Here is a 16,444-nt window from a genome sequence, read left to right as displayed (position 1 = left end):
TTATGTTAGAGCATTTAAGGCTAATAACTCGATTAACCTTCTACCCCCTACTAACTAGATTTATGAAATGCCAAGGGAGTCAGCAGAGCATTAAGTTTTAGCTCGAGTATAATTACTTTTAAGGAAAAAAAAAAAACAAAAACATTACCACAGAATAAGGATTTCCTAGATAGCTAAATTCAGACCTTCAAATTTTCTAATGCAATTAGGATCTTGGTCAAATACAAGGAAATGATATGGACAAAAAAAATAGCATGTAATTAATCAACACTGAATATCAAATACAAAGACTGCATTTAATCAGGATTAGTTGAACCTCTAGTTTCAACTGATTTAATACTACCTATTGGTTTCAAATATCAACGACTCATGTTCCAGCAAAGCCACTGAGGGGATGTGAACCAAACTGAACTAGGGTATAGTCTTTCCTGTGATAACGAATTCTCCTTTCCCCTTTTTCTCTTTTTGTTATTGAAAAGACAGGTAATAAAATAAGAGGCCCTGGCTGGCGTAGCTCAGTGGATTGAGTGCGGGCTGCAAACCAAAGTGTCGCAGGTTCGATTCCCAGTCAGGCCACATACCTGGGTTGCAGGCCATGAGCCCCAGCAACCGCACATTGATGTTTCTCTCTCTCTCTCTTCTCCCTCCCTTCCCTCTCTAAATATAAATAAATAAAATCTTAAAAAAAATAAAATAAAATAATAGGAAAGAGCATTTTACACTAAAGGTGTTGTGCAATGCTCATTTTGAATAATAAATATAGAAATAGTAACCCATGAATGCACATGAGATTCTGTAACTTCTTCATGCAGGGACTTTGTCCTTCTCCATTCCTGGGTCTTAGTACTGTGAGTATCTGCAGGCACCCTTCCTATAAATATAGTAGTTCAGACTCTCTCACTGTGTAGCACCCTGACCATAAGAGCAATGTCTCAAAGACAAAAAAGCACAATCAATTAACAGTTAGAGAAAGGCTACCTGAATGCTGGCTGTTGAGCGATTCTTGCGAGTTGTGGTGGTAGCCATGGTGGTGGTGGTTCCATGACAGTGGTGGACATTTCTGGTGGCATGGCAGTCGTCTGTGTTGTCCCCAGAATTGATGGGACTTCTCCCACCAGCCGGACCACTTCCATTGATTTTAATATTGGGGTTGTTCTCAGCCGCCATGTTCAGTACTTTCAACCATCATAATAGAGCCCAGAGAGCTGGCCTTGGAAGAGGCGTCCTTTGTCCTTTCCACCAATGGCTATTTGCGCCTGGGTGTTGAAGATGGTTAACTGCCGGCCTAGTGGGTTGAGTGGAGGAAACATCATTATTCCTATACATTTTTCTCTTTTTGGCTTACCTGGTCTGAATGAACCAGGTATAAAAAACAGGTTTCCTTGAGTAATTGAAGGGGAGAAAATTAGATAATAAAAGTTCAATGCAGGTATTGGCAAGTAACATTTCACTGTGTTTATCTCTTCCACTGTCTAGCTGAACGTCCTAGATAATCTGAATAATCGAGTCTCTATCCCTTTATTGTGATGAAGGAGAACCTTGGTTCAATGATGAATAATGTATTTCAGTCTCTTCTCAGTTAATAGTTGTGGACAAAAGAAATAAACCTCTAAATTAGTTGATGACAACAATAAATTAAACATACCTATTGCACTAATTTGTAACCTACAAAGTAACATTATGACAACTAAAAGAATATATATTGCAAAGAAAAACTTTGTGAGGCACTCAGAACACTGAGTTTAAAAACCAGGTCTGATGATTATATTAAATTAGCTGAAATTAAATTAAATTCCAATTAAGAGATTTGGATCCATTGCATACTTATAAAATGAATATTTAGTAACCAAATACCATATTTTCTAGGAATCTTTATAGTACATAATATTCTATCTATACTTGCTGTTTAATTAACATAATGACAAATAAATTCTTATCTCTATTAACGTTGAAGTGAGGAGATTATGGTCACACAAACCTAAATCTCTCCCTAAAATATGAAAAATAAGTAGGCATTGATAATGTTCCTGGGGTGGGGGGAAGAAGAGGATGACATTCCAAATCAGTGTATTTTAAAAGGGGGGGATAGGTATTAATAAAAAGAAGCAATACATAAAAGTTATTAAAATGATATTGAGATATCTAATGGGTTGAGGATATCAGTAGCTCACCTGACTTGAAGAACCATTTATGCTTTTGTGAACAGAAATTCTCAGATGAAATCATGGCAGAATAAAGTTAGAATTGTGTAAGTCCAAATTATCTTCTTTCCAATTACATCTAGATTTTTTCCCAGACAGAAAACCAAATAGCTTTGTCACCTTTTATGCTATTATTTCTCCAGATTAGTTCTCTTCTGCTTTTCTATATAGAGAAGGCGGAAAAACTTACTAATGGAATTAATATATCTTGTTCAATTTTTCTACATGTTATCAGTGATCAAACAATGCTCCACTCATTCGTATCTAATCCTCTGAATATTTTAGGTATAAATGAACCGGAAACAATCAATATTCTGTTATTCTCGCCTGCTTAATAAAAGGAGTATATTTTTAAAAGATTGCTTTTGCTCCACAATCTCTAATATGAATAAAGGCAAACTATGTTATTTGGGCTCTTACCTCTAATACTCTTACATGGTCTTTTAAGTCTATATGTTCTGATTAGCTCTATCCTTGCGTTTCTGGTGTATAATGTGTAATACCTTCTCAATGTATAATAATGGATGAAATGGAAGAGGCAGGGAAAGGAAAACATACCTGCTCAGAGGGAAACTCTTTATACAAGAGTCAACTCTACTCATTGCGTTAACTCTTAAGGGCATATCAGTCAATATGATTTATAAATAATATGCCTTGGGAATCTTTGAGCACTGCAGAATGGGAAAATTGGCCAGAGGATTTTGTTATAGTGAAGAGGATCTACACTCTATAAAAATATCTGGAGCATGGAAATGGCAACTGCTGGCCTTAATGGTAACAGAGTTTCCCAGATCCTAAGGTTGCAATCAAAATAGATCTAATATATTTCCACTATTTCCCCACCAATTCTTTCAGTGCCCTGTGCATATACATCATTGCTGTCCTTTGGCCTCTCATTTCTCATACAACAGTTGGCAGAAAGGTCAAAGCACAATAGCACTGGAGCTCATATCTTATTGTTTATTATTTATTTTTGACAACTTTTCCTGAGAGCCCTAAGCTTACTACAAAAGAAATGTCATGATGGAAAGGCAGAATAAATATGCCCTCAACCTTGCATAGGCATTTGGGGCAGCTTAAGTTAATAAATAAGAACAAGCTGCATAATAGGAGATTTCTAGGACTAAAATTCAGTACCTGAACTCAGACAACCCCAATACCAAGCTACAGCTTCATTCATACAACTGTTGGCCAGCCATAATGTTATTCATCTTCTTTTTTCTGCATGTAGCACAGTAACTGATGATCGTCAGTTAATGACTCTGATTATAGTTAGATTATGAAACTATTTCTAATATTCCCTGGAAGTATTTCACATCCATAATGGTCCCATCTATTTTCCTGGTGATATTATTCTGCCAGTGCTTAAAAATAAAAAGAGAGTCAAGGAGAATTGAAAATGCAGCCTGAATTACACTGGCTAGAAATTACATATCTCTTTATTCCAGTTGTCATAGTTCACTTCCATATAGTGGTCTTAGTTTGTTCAAAACTGACCCAAGCATGGAGAAAGGAAAGACATTTCCTGGGATGAAAGATTAAGCCACTGCTCCACTTCTGGCTATAGTTGCTTTCTCAGAAAGATCTGACTAACCAGTTCTTGAGATTAAGACACTGGTTGGGTAAAACAGGGAAGAGGATGTCTATGTTTCAATTCTCCATCATGCCATAGGAAATATTTGAAGTTTTGTTTGCTCTTCTCTTTGATGGTCTATTACTTGCTAGATATTCTTTAATTCTATTTAAAGTCCCTTTCCTAGCCTTGGGTTAGGGGGTTAATAGTAAGATTGGTCATCACTGAAGTAATAGGGGGATAATCTCAGACTCCTGCTATCTCTTCCTGTGATCAATTTATCTTTCTCAGCTAAGCAGGAGTAAGTGAACAAGCAAGAGAGAACCATCACTACCCTCTCACTCTGAAGGAGAGTAGGACTGATGAGAAAATCTTATCATTTGCCTAAGCTTTCTCCAAATCAGTGCCAGCCTCATTATTGTCAGATTATGATCAATCATTTGTGTGTGTGATCATGATATTTATATACCAATTTGAGAACTGTTCTATGATCAATAATAAAAAGTGGTTATAAAACAAGGTCAGAACTTGTAGCAGGTTACTTTTGTTTTGTTTTGGGTGCCCATCCTCTTGGAACTCATTAATTATTACCTCATCTAGACATCGAATTCCCCTACTGCTTAAGTGAAATCTTTGCATATCTCCAGTCAGTGTTGCAGAAAGACTAATTAATTAAACCTCAGAACACCCTTGGGGGACAGGCAGTATTATTTATCCTCTCCTCTGATGGGAAATCTGAGATGTAGAGAGGTTAAGTGGATTGTCTAAGGTCAGGAAGGAAGTCAATAGTAGACAGAGCCAGAAGACAGACTGGGGAATGCCGTGCCCAGACCTCTTCCTCAATGACAGAAATCACTCCAAAGAGGCATTGAAAGTACTTCCTAACACCTCTGCCTGGTCACCCTTCTGTCCTTACCCTATTTCGCTCGTTATCTTTACAAGGTTTTTTTTTGTTTTGTTTGGCTTTGCTTTGGTATGTATCTTCCATTTCTTTTGAAAGAAAAGTTAGCTAGACAGAGGAAGGGGTAAAGCAATAGAATGAATAGATGTTACTCACCCAGATTACAAAAAAATGTAATTTCAGTTAAAATAATGCAGAGGAGAAAACCTTCTAGTTTGCAAATAATGCATTTCAATATCACATGCACATATATAAACACGTACATATTTGATTAAGAAACGAGAATGCCTCTCCCCATCCCACCTGAACCTCCCCATCCCCGTCCCAGCCCCTCAGTTCTGTTGTGTTTGAAAGCATCCTTTTGTATGAAAACCGACCGATAACAATGCTATTGTAAGGAAAACTAAAAGCCTACTAATAACTTTATAATGGTTTATACAAATGAAAACGCCTGGCATGCTATTAAACTGAGACTTCAAAAGGCAATGAAGTAAAATAAAATATTATTAACATAAAATTGAAGGAAACAAAAAATTCTCTCAGGCACATGAGACTCAGACATGCATCTAATTTTCATTTCCTTTTTAAAATGTAAGGCAATATCATATTTAAATGTTAAAGGGACTTTAGAAGCTGGTGATTACTAGACAAAATTATTTGCTTTTTAGAGTTATTCTTAATTTAGTTTTAATTAGACCACATATGTTAAAACAGGGCCAACAGTTAAAACTCAGCAAGGATTTTCTGTGTTTAAAGGTGTGACTGTTTTCACCCTTTAAAACTGTAGTAGTCCTTTGTTTTTTTTTTTTTAAAGTTGTATACTAATGCACCCAATTACTTTTATATATATAACTCAGTGGAATTGCTATATATTTTAAAAACTCACTTAAGGTCTTGAGACAAGAGAAGCTTATAGTGGCTCAGACAAGAACAGAATAAATAGCTTCTTAAAGGTAGAAACTTTTCTTCATGAAAGACTATAGTTTACATCCCAACACATAAAAAATTCTAACATCAGGTATAACCACAGCCCTCTTTATTAGCCAAGTGGTTGTTTTCTTCAGCAAATTGCAACTGCTGTTTTGCCTCTCATGAGCCTTTCATTTTCCAACTCGTTGTCCTAACCACTCACACTTTGGTTGCATAAATATCAAATATACAAGGGTATCACACAACCAAAGTGTAAAATAGGTTTGTTTCTGTGTTTCGTTCTGGTCAGTAATCAGGACACAATTAATCTCTTATGAAATACTTTTGCCTCTGTAAGTTGGAATCTAAAGGCAAAACTCATCTTTCTCTTTCTTTTCTTTGTTTATAAACAAATATTTTTAAAAATTGCTCCCCTTATAACATTTATTTTGAGCAGTTTAAGTTACAAGAGTCTATAATGTGTGTGTGTGTGTGTGTGTGAACCATGCTCCAGATCGTAAAGCCAAAACAGCCTCAAGATGTAGTTTAAATAGTACTTCTGAAATTTCTTTAGAAAGCTTTGGTGTAAGAGGTAATTTAAAATAAATTAACAACAAATGTCATGCAGTGGTTAACTTGCAAGAATACATTTTCTTTTTTAGAGGTTCCTGGAGTTTTTTGTTTGTGGTTGTCATGCTGATAGCAAACGAGATGTTAGTCCCTTTAACTGTATTTTAATGGCAATGTATTATAGCATGATTTATCAACATATGGCAGGTGGAAGCTGACACAAATTATAATGAAAATTAAAACAGTCATTTATGCAGCAGGCGATTATCATTTAAGGAACATTTATTTGCAGGCTTTAAAAATGAGGGTTTAGAATCAAATGAATTTAAAATGAAAGTTTTAATGACGGTTACCTTTTTCCTGCAGCCACTCCTCTACGGGCCGGTTATATTTGAAGGGGATTTTCTGTTTTACCATTTGGAAGCGTTCATTATCAGTGTTGCCTTTAAAGTTTAAAAAACAGCTTAAAGAACAATCTGCAAAGTCAATAAGTCATTAAAAAACATCCTATTTTGTTGGTTTGTTTTATGAAGTTTTTAGAGATAGATATCAATTTATCTTTAGTAGAGGTGGAGTTGAAGTCACTCTGACCTTGACTGACAATTTTGACATCAAGTTGGTCTTGGCTATGCAGTGCCCCATCACATGTGGAATATGTGGTATGGGATGGGAATCAGGAAGGGGTTTGGCCCTTTATGGAAATGGGTTACCTTCACCCTTTTCCACCTCGCGCCAGGTACGTGTTAATTGGGCCAATGAAGGCACGAGGATCCCCCTGAGCTCTGAGTACTTCACCTGCCAGATCTGCTTCGTAGTGAGGGAGGGGACCCTCAGTGTCTCAGTCATGCATGCTTGAGTCTGGTAAGAGATACCAGAAGCACGGGCCATGTATCCCTTATTCCACACTCAAGTGCCTACAGCTGCTCTACCTTCTGGCACCGGGGAGCCACAGCAGACAGCTTAAGCTCTAATGATCTAGGGACACTCCTTATTCCATGAAGGAGGCCCTGGCATCCCATCACCTATGTTAAATAGGTAGAGCATTACACACAGCTCTTGATGTCTCTACCCTGTTGTCCATATTTGCATATATCTATAAACAGCATCTACAGATTTTGAGAGCCTATGCTTTATTATTGCTAATAAATATAGGCTTTACATATTTACCTTTATCTTTCTCTCTTTCTCTCTTATCTTCCTGTGAAAGGTCCTTCCTGAACAAGCATCCATTCACAAAGCCTGTCAGGGACAACTCTCCCATGCATGAAATATCTAATTAGTTTCAAACTTCAGACATAATGCCATTTAAACTGTCGGTATGCTCTCTTCTTCATTTCATAACTGTTACCAACCCCGGATGGTTTCTATAATTAGAACAGAGCTGGAGAATGGTGTTGTGGAAATACACCCCTAAGGAATATGCTTCAAATCACAAAATAATGAAACTGTGCTTTGGGAACTGTTGTATCTTATCAACCAACCTCAGAGTTATCAAGCAGGAACCAGTGAATTCCAATTCATTACTTCTGACTCACAGCCCTATATTAGAACTTAGGGAATCCTAAACTATCAACATTAAAAGTGAAATCAAAATCTCAAAACAGGTGGCTTGGAAACCATTTACAAAAAATGTCTTAAAAGCCAGAAAGAATATTGGAATTCAGTATATCATCAGGCCACGTGCACAGGAGCTTGCCATAGAATTTCAGCCTCAGGGCCACTGCCACACAGGAGTTATCACTGGCAGATTCCCCGTGTGAGGAAACGCACCTGCCTTCCATGAGGGTAGGACGGGAAAAGGGTGGCAATGTGCAGACATGTCTGCAAGGTTCCCCATTCATTTCTCCTGTGAATAAATTATCTGTGAAGTCAATCCATTATTCCCCCAGGAATAAAACAACAACTAAAGCTCCTGAGAGAGGCAAGTATGGATCTGTTTCCAGACTCCATTATGGGACCCTAAATGGTGGCATAAAGCATAATATATCAACATCTCAAAGGATAAAATACAAAGAATGGATAGAATAATAAACAATATTAGATTAGAGTGTATAAGTTAAAAAATTTCCTCAAAGTGTTATTTTTCACACACAAAAAAGAGGGTGCACACTAAGAGAAAAAAATAAAAAGGGCAATTTAATTTTTTGGTGTTTCAATAAGCCCATAGTGAAAGAAGTTAGTTGTATTTTTTAATGTAGCTACAGATTAGAAATAGATCATTACGATGATCCTCCCTGGCAGATCTGAGTACTCAGCAGCCTATTAATCCAAAATAATCCATCAAGCCATGGGTAAAGTTTCATGTGTTCATAGAAAAGGGGCACTTTTTTGCAAAGAATACATCTATAACTTATGATCTTACCCTAAAGCAGATAAACCTCCCAAGGGATGCTATCTTCATAAACTTTGACTTTCCTCAAGTTTTAGTCATGACAGAATAGTATACTTAGACATGGCAACTGGGTTGTGCCAGATTCACCTGGAATACATTCCATTACTTTGGGTTTTCTGTAACTGTCATTGCTGACTACAGCATTAAATATATTAATGATCTTTGTTTTACTTACTGTGCAGTGGGTTCGTGAAATCAATAGCAATATAAAGCCAAATATGCTTAGTAATATTCAGGGAAAAAGAGTAAGGAACCAAAGTTCCAAATGATCAGAGCTCTATATGCAACTAGTTGATGAATTAAGAAGCTGCGTTGATTTACTTCCTCCAAATACACAGGGCACTTGCTCCTCCTAAGCATCTCCTCCTCTCTATCCACTCTTTCAAAAATAAATCTCCATGAGAAATCACTTGGGGACACAGGTAGGCTTAGAAAAAGGGGAAACGATGTGAGGCAATCAATAAGTGATATGTGGGAGGACAGCATAGCCACAATTCAACATTATACCCTTCAAAAAGTGAAAGCGAGAGAGTCGTTCTTCTCCACCTCAGCTTTAAAGACATTTAGAAAAGAGTTTTAAGTTTTCCACACCAGATTGATAGTATCTGTCACTAAGGATAGCGATCTTGCATACCGTTAAAAGCCGTGAAAGACGGAAGGTCATTTGGAAAACCAAATTGGTTTAAATTGCCACATTAACATTGTTCTTAGTCTCTTTTCATGTTCTTGTTGGTTTTTATTTTAATTTATCTCAAACATTAGAGAGAACTGTTTTAGAAACATGTGCATAAGAATGAGTTCATTTGCCCCATTTGCTAGACTGATTAAGAGCAAAATATAACCTTCTAAATATAAGAAGTCATGCATGGGAACTACTCCAAAAGCTGAGCAAGCCTCATCAAATTCATATACATTCGTATTAAATCCTTAATAACATTCAGCTGTACACATCATATAGCAACCGATGTGAAAATTTAACAAAGAGTGAAAACAATTCTTCAACAGAAAGTGGCACTCTCCTCAAGAAAGGGGGTCTTGTGAATAGTAATGTCATAAAGTCATTAAGAAGAGGCACGTGCGATTTACTAATTCAACAAAAAATGTAATGGGCTCAGTTCTCACCATTCTGAGAAATCTTTAAGTTGCACAAAGAGACCTCCAGATTGATAGTTCTTAAATTACTTATATGACTTACTGACATTCACCTATATGGGACTAAATTTTTAAAAAGATATTAGTCACCTTTTATTCTACTTAAAATAAATTTGCGTACATCCCCATCTAATTTTGATCAGACATTGATATTATTATACCATTGGCCTCCTATGGTTATTTGCACTTGTGCTATTGATTCTATTATCATGTATTTCAACTCCTGGAGACACATACAACATGCACTGTTGAATTGTAAGAATTGTGAAGAGCAGACAGACTACTCGGAGGTGAGATTATTAAGGCCCAACTGGTTCATACACAGAGCTCCCACAGTTATGCAGGAAAATTTCATGTTTTTGCACTTGGAGGAACCCACTTGGGATAAAATGGAAAGAGAACATAAGAAGATAAGACAAGGAAATCAAGTATATCCTTGGATAGTTCTTAATACATCAGTATCTCCTTATGGTCCCAAAAGAAAATCTGTAATTTGTTAGCAGCTCCAAAGAAGGGAAATTCTTCCAGTTGAAGAACTGAAAGAGAGAGAATTCTTGTATAACAGAAAACAACTTTTATAACAACATTTTCACACTCCATTTGTCCAAACAAATTCTATTCATTAGACATTATACTAAGTTTTCTCTAAAAGATAATCAATACAGCATAGGAGCTAAGACCATGGGCTTTAGAGACAATCTTGGCTTTGAGTTCTGACTTTATCATTTATTAGTTATGCATGTGACCTCAAGGCACTTAGCTTCCATTTCCACATTTCCCAATTTACCACAGGGTTTGGCATAGGTTAATAAATAGAGCATATGCAAAACCTGGGACCTGAAACCCACTCATTTTATTTAAACTACTATCATTGAACGATTCAACTCTTTCCTAATGGAGTAAAGAGAGCACATTGGTTCCATGGTATGCTTCCATCCTCTCAGAATTTTATCAGATCCCCATTCAAAAGAAAAGGTGACAATATTCCATGTGTCCCCACAAAGTTTGTCATTCAAAGATCAACTGATTACAGAAAAGAAAGCATAAGAAATATCTCCTAAATCCCCTCAGTGCTGCTTTTTATATGTGTGTCTTCTGGAATATACCAGCTAATCCCATTTCCAAAACCAAGTGGGTTTCTAAACCCATTGAAAGTAAAAGAGCAATTCAGGCATTGACAGTTGTGATTTCTAGGTCCAGCCTCAGGTAACGATATACTGCTGCAAAGTTGATGAAGAGTGGATTAGAGGTTCTGGCAATTTGCACCAGGCTGGCCGAAAATGCTTTCTCGCAGGGAGACTATTAATACCATCTGAAATACTGTCAAACACGTGGACATGCTAAAAGGAATATAGTAACAATATTAACTTGTGTAAACTTAATGCCAGAGGTATTTCTGTATTTTGGTTTGAGTCCTGGAATAAAAGAAGGAAAGTTTTCTTTATTGCTTTGTTGACACTAAAAAATAATAATAATGATAAGAGTATGGATCTAATGAACAGTCAAAGAATAAATATTATATATTGGAGCCAGAGGCAAAAAGAAAGATGTGAGTAAGCTTAAGTAGTAGAAATTTTCAGAGGTTTTACAATGTCTCTCTCCCCAAAGAACATTTTGTGAGTTTCAAAGCAAATATAAGACACTAAAGGAAAGGGACCGAGGAAACTCTCTGAGCTTGGCTCTGGTCTTATACTTGGCATTGACCCAGACAAACACTCTTAGAGTCAGAAAAGGAGGTTATTGTACTACCCAAAGGGCACCTAGAATGTTTGGCCACTTGTAAGTGATGGATGGACCTCAACAAAGAACTAATATCTTATATTTATAAATGCCTTTAGACCATGGAGCTCAAAATGCAATTATAAGCACCATTTCATTAATCCTCAACACGCCTTTGGGGCTGAAGAGAAAAAAAAAACTATTTATGTTGTGAGCCTTGATCCTTTAGTGTGCCAAGGTAAAGAAATTAATCTCTTGCACAGAAAACTGATCGGCTAGGGGAAGTAAATTAATAGATACAGAGTACAAGAGCATTATTAAGTGAGAGAGCCTCTCCAGACTCACTTAGGTGGTTCTAGGAGTCAAGGAGAACCACCTTTTCGAAGTCAGGAGGTGTTTGCCCCTGGGAAGCAGTGTGGATGCCCAGGCATACCTAGACTTGGCTGATCAAGTTCACCGCTTCACGTCTTCTGGATATGTTCAGAAATACACAATATACATGGACAGACATACTATCATTCCCTTCCTATATCAAGGTCCACCAAGTATTAATCCACCAAGCAGAGATGGCTCACATGAGCAAAAAGAGCAGTGGCTGTCAAGTCGACAGACTTTGGATGCTCTTACCCCAGACATTCGCCAGTTCTGTAAACTTGGGCAATTTACTCAATCCAGATGCCTCAGTTTCTTCATGTGCTCAAAAATAATTAAGATAATAATGCCTATATTTCTAGATTTTATACGAATTAAACATTGTAATCCAGGCAAGGACTTAGCTTGGGAGTAGCAAGAGGCTAGGAATAGGGGGTGTTTGATTTATTTTAATTCTCAGGATCTTTCCCTAACACATGTCTAAGGTTGCAAAACAGAAGCTCTTTCTCACAGTAAACAGTAGAGAAGAGAACCCTTCCAGTCTTAAAGTCTCATTGAACTCTGGTTTCTGCCTATTTTCTTTCACTGATATGCCTACACACATTCAGTCCTCCCGCGTGAATACTGATAGGCTAGAGGATGAGAATGGGACCCCACTAGAGATGAACCCTGGTGCTTCTTGTGCAGCTAGCCGAGGGATTGGGTCCCTGTTCTGGGACCTTTGACCTTGTCAAGACTGGCCGCAGTGAGTTTGCATGTAAACATGTTAACATTAAACTTCTCTTTTGTATCTCAACTCTAAATCAAAGTGCCACATCTCTTGAAGTGCTATACTGAACACCATGAGGCTTGATGCAAGTTAGAACATACACACCAATCCCTATCCTTTCCCTGTATTTTGAAGCCATTTCCAACTTTCTTCCTAAAGCTCATGCTCTTCAAGTTTCTCCTCACTTATCCTCATCGATCAAGGAGAGTTTCGCTCCTAGAAAGATGTAAAGAGAAGTCCAGGTGACTGCAATATATTTATTTGTTTTCATAGTTCAAGAGAATATTTCTAAGTAATAGCTAATGAAGTTTCTTCGGTATGATAGGTCTATCTAGCATCTAATAAGAGTCACTTTACAAAATGGCATGCTATAATTCATAAAATATAAACAACTATATGATTTGCGTTCCTTCCTCAAATGTCACTAGTTTCCTTCTTTAATTATTTCAAAATATGCCTTGAAGCTAGCCTAGTCAATTTCACTGTCAGGATTTTGTCTTGTTCCTTTCTCGTAAACATTTTACATTTATCTGTTTTAATGTCTCTTTAAGCTTTAGCTTCTTAATACATAAAATAGGATGTATAATAATAACTGCAACATAGGGTTGTGAGAGTTAACTGAGAATGTGCATGAAGCAGTTTGCACAGTGTTTGGCACAAAATAAGTGCTCATATATGATTTGTTGCCGTTGTTATAACAATACCTGATTCGCAAGGGTTAAACTCAGTAAGAAGGCAAACCTAACAAGAATTATTTCTCTACACAATTTTTAGTGTCAAATCTTTAAATTTCCTTTTCAACATAGAGCTTAATGCTCAGTCTTCAGCTCTTTGACATAGGGTCCTTCAAGATTCCCACAAGTTACCTCCTATTGCTTATTTCCTCCTTGTGCTAAAGCCACCACGTTATTTGGGGGTCCACTCTTCCCCATGAGCCATGCATTCCTGCTTGGTCACCCTCGCGCGATCCCCAGTTCCTCTTCAGTCTTGTTGGTCTCCTTCACTTTTCTGTGGCTACTTTGCTCCCCTCACCCCTCATTCCCTTTTCCTCTCATTCTTCTCAGGCAGAGGATATCAAAGTCAACATTTTAAAAACCAGAACGCTAAAATAGTTGTTTAAACAATTTTGTTCATTCAAACATGTATGTGTGGTGTCCCTAAGTGGCTCAGAGGAGCAGTAGGAATTTTGGGAGGACAATCTCAATGGACAAAAAATAGGAACACTTTCATCCTCATGAATAGGATGATGACATGAATAGCAACATGTCTGATGCCATAATAAACTTTTGCTATAGCTCTTTCTTCAGATGTTATGGAATCCCTGGTGTTTATAAATTACAGGTCCTTTAGACCACCACTGAAACCCATGCCTACAAATGAATATATTATGGGGATCTAAAAATAACAATCTTTGTATTACATACCACTCACCTGGTTATAATAATGGCTTGCAACAGTGGTACAAATAACCAAATCACCAGGCAAGTCACATATTCACATATAAGCTTGTTTTTAACTAAAACTCAAGATAGTTTCCAATTAAATTGCTTTTAGAGAGTTTGGGCCATATTGCATTCATGCAATACACTTTATGAACTTCAAAGCAGACCTTTAATTACATCCTATTAAATTTATTCTTTTTGTTTCATAACAGCATTCCAATGTGATAAGAAAATGCTTAACTGCAGGTCTTTTGTTTCTTTTAGAAGATATCATTCCTTAGCTTTGTGTCATCTAACAATTTGATAAGCATATCTTTTGTGCATTCATTCCAGACCTGAAAATTTACAAAATAGGATGATTATGCGGTGGCTTTAAAAACTTAACATTCTTTGAAACTCCTCTCTGTAAGTGTGATTTGCCAACCTTGAATGTAGGCTGGATTTAGTAACTTAATTCTAAAGAATAGATTATAGTAGAAGTGACTGTGTGTGAATTTAGATCAAAAAAGGCCCTGTAACTTTCTCTTCCCCTTTTCATTTTCTCTCCCTCTCTGGTCCGTCTCCGTATCTCTCTGTCTCTTTCTCTCTGTCAACTCACTCTGGGGAGCTGATGTTATATCATAAGGACACTTAAAAAGCTCCACAGAAAGACCCACATATCAAGCAACTGAGGCCAGCAGATACCCCTGGCCTCTAGGAGCCTTGATGCAACAGAAGCTCAAGTTGATATCGTGACTTCAGCTCATTAGACACCTTGATTGACAGTCACTCAACTCCGCTGTTATCAGATCCTGACCTACATAACTGAGATAATAAATGTTCATTGTTTTTTAAGCCACTAAAGTTTGGGGTAACTTGTTGTACACAGACACAGAGTAACTACAGAGCTTCATCTGAGTGTTTCATTTCAACCAGAGGCAGACCTCCCTAAGACACTTGTCATACCTCGCCTGAAATTATACTCTTTTGGGAAATAAACAGATGCTATATTTATTTATGACATTCTTATCAGCGCTAATGCTATCTAAAAAGAATTTAGACTAGTTTGGTAAGACTGTGTTGATGAGCCCATGTTAGTCCTAAGCCATTGTCAGAATCTTTGTTATATTTGATTTTTAAAATTTTTATTTTCAATTACAGTTTATATTCAATATTATTCTGTGTTACTTTTAGGTGATTAAATGTATCAACTTATCTGTCAAATGCCAACTTATCTGTCAAATGAAATACATGAGAATTTTCATACATCAGTCCCAAGTGTAAGAGATCCATCTTTTATACAATACACAATTTAAGACAATTTTCCAAACTAGTTTTCCATTCTGACTGACCCCCATCATTATTTCTGAGTGACTATTAACAGGGATTTGGAGTTTCAAATCCCTTAAGCACCTTGGAAAACTATTCATCTAATATATGCGGAGATCTGACCTCCTTTGGTGACCTTGATTACCATTTCCTCACCTTTTAGGAAGGCTGAAATTTCCTATTTATATTGTTGGCACTAGACTGTACAGTCTAAGGAAGTTCTCCTTGCTGGAGAACCTACTGGTGACAGATGAAGATATGGGGTTGGGGGAGGGGGTGGATGAGTAGGATCCAGATAACCAATTGCGGTCCCTTTTTGGCAAGTGTGGCTTTTTTTTTGTTTTTTGTTTTTTGTATTTATAATTAAAAAGCAGTTATGGGAGTAGAGTTCTTTGGAATTTACAGTTTATATTTTGAGAGGTGTTTACAACTTTAAGTTAAGGAGACTTTAAAAGTCATGTAAGAAATATATTTTCTTTATGTGAACATTTTTCAGACTTCCACTTACATCACTAGAAATAAGACTCAGCATAGGTAAGCATCAGTGAGTATATATCTTGAAGACCACCTTCCCCCAAAATATTAATTAAAATTGGCTACACTCCTACTTGTTTGGTTATGTTTGGTTCATTTTTTCAAAGAAAATGAACCAGCTGGCAGCCATGAATCACTTAAGTGCAAGATTTGAAGGTCAGGTTTACACTACTGCAGTGTGATACAGGAATCAAAATTTTCCCAGGGAAGAAATAACCTCAGGGAGTGCAGTCCTTGTGGTGTGTCTTGAATTCATACAATGCCTCGTTAACTCTGCTTGGCAAATTAATTCAAATTGATTTGTTTGTGAGAACTGCAGTACAGCCTCAAATATGGCTACGAAAAAAAAAAGAAAAATGATAAACAACCATGTATTGAGCTCAGAGAGGATGTCTAGAGAAACGTAGCATGGGGCTGTTTTATAATTTAATTGTCTTTGTTAGAAATAAATAAATAAATAGGAGAACACAGACCATAAAAATGAAACACATCTTATTAACAATACTGATACATCATTAATATTCCAAAACAAAGGCATATAAAGTATCTGAAAGCATCAGAATGGAATAAAATTTTTTAAAATTTTAAGTCAACATTTAATA

At 36.7% G+C, this 16,444-nt stretch overlaps 1 protein-coding gene across 1 annotated transcript in view; it reads right to left on the bottom strand.

The window, feature by feature from the left end:
- NRXN3 (neurexin 3) overlaps positions 1-16,444 on the bottom strand; it is a 1,487,232-nt gene that overhangs the window by 142,632 nt on the left and 1,328,156 nt on the right. Inside the window, 5 exon segments of the mRNA XM_036018906.1 lie at positions 979-1,040; positions 1,043-1,124; positions 1,126-1,181; positions 1,184-1,285; positions 6,508-6,597. Of these exon segments, the coding sequence (XP_035874799.1) occupies positions 979-1,040; positions 1,043-1,124; positions 1,126-1,181; positions 1,184-1,285; positions 6,508-6,597 (392 nt within the window).

Source organism: Phyllostomus discolor, chromosome 1 (assembly GCF_004126475.2).
Source record: "Phyllostomus discolor isolate MPI-MPIP mPhyDis1 chromosome 1, mPhyDis1.pri.v3, whole genome shotgun sequence".
Classification (NCBI taxonomy): domain Eukaryota; kingdom Metazoa; phylum Chordata; class Mammalia; order Chiroptera; family Phyllostomidae; genus Phyllostomus; species Phyllostomus discolor.
Note: the sequence above shows the minus strand (reverse complement) of the source record. Positions and strands in the feature narration are given on the sequence as shown.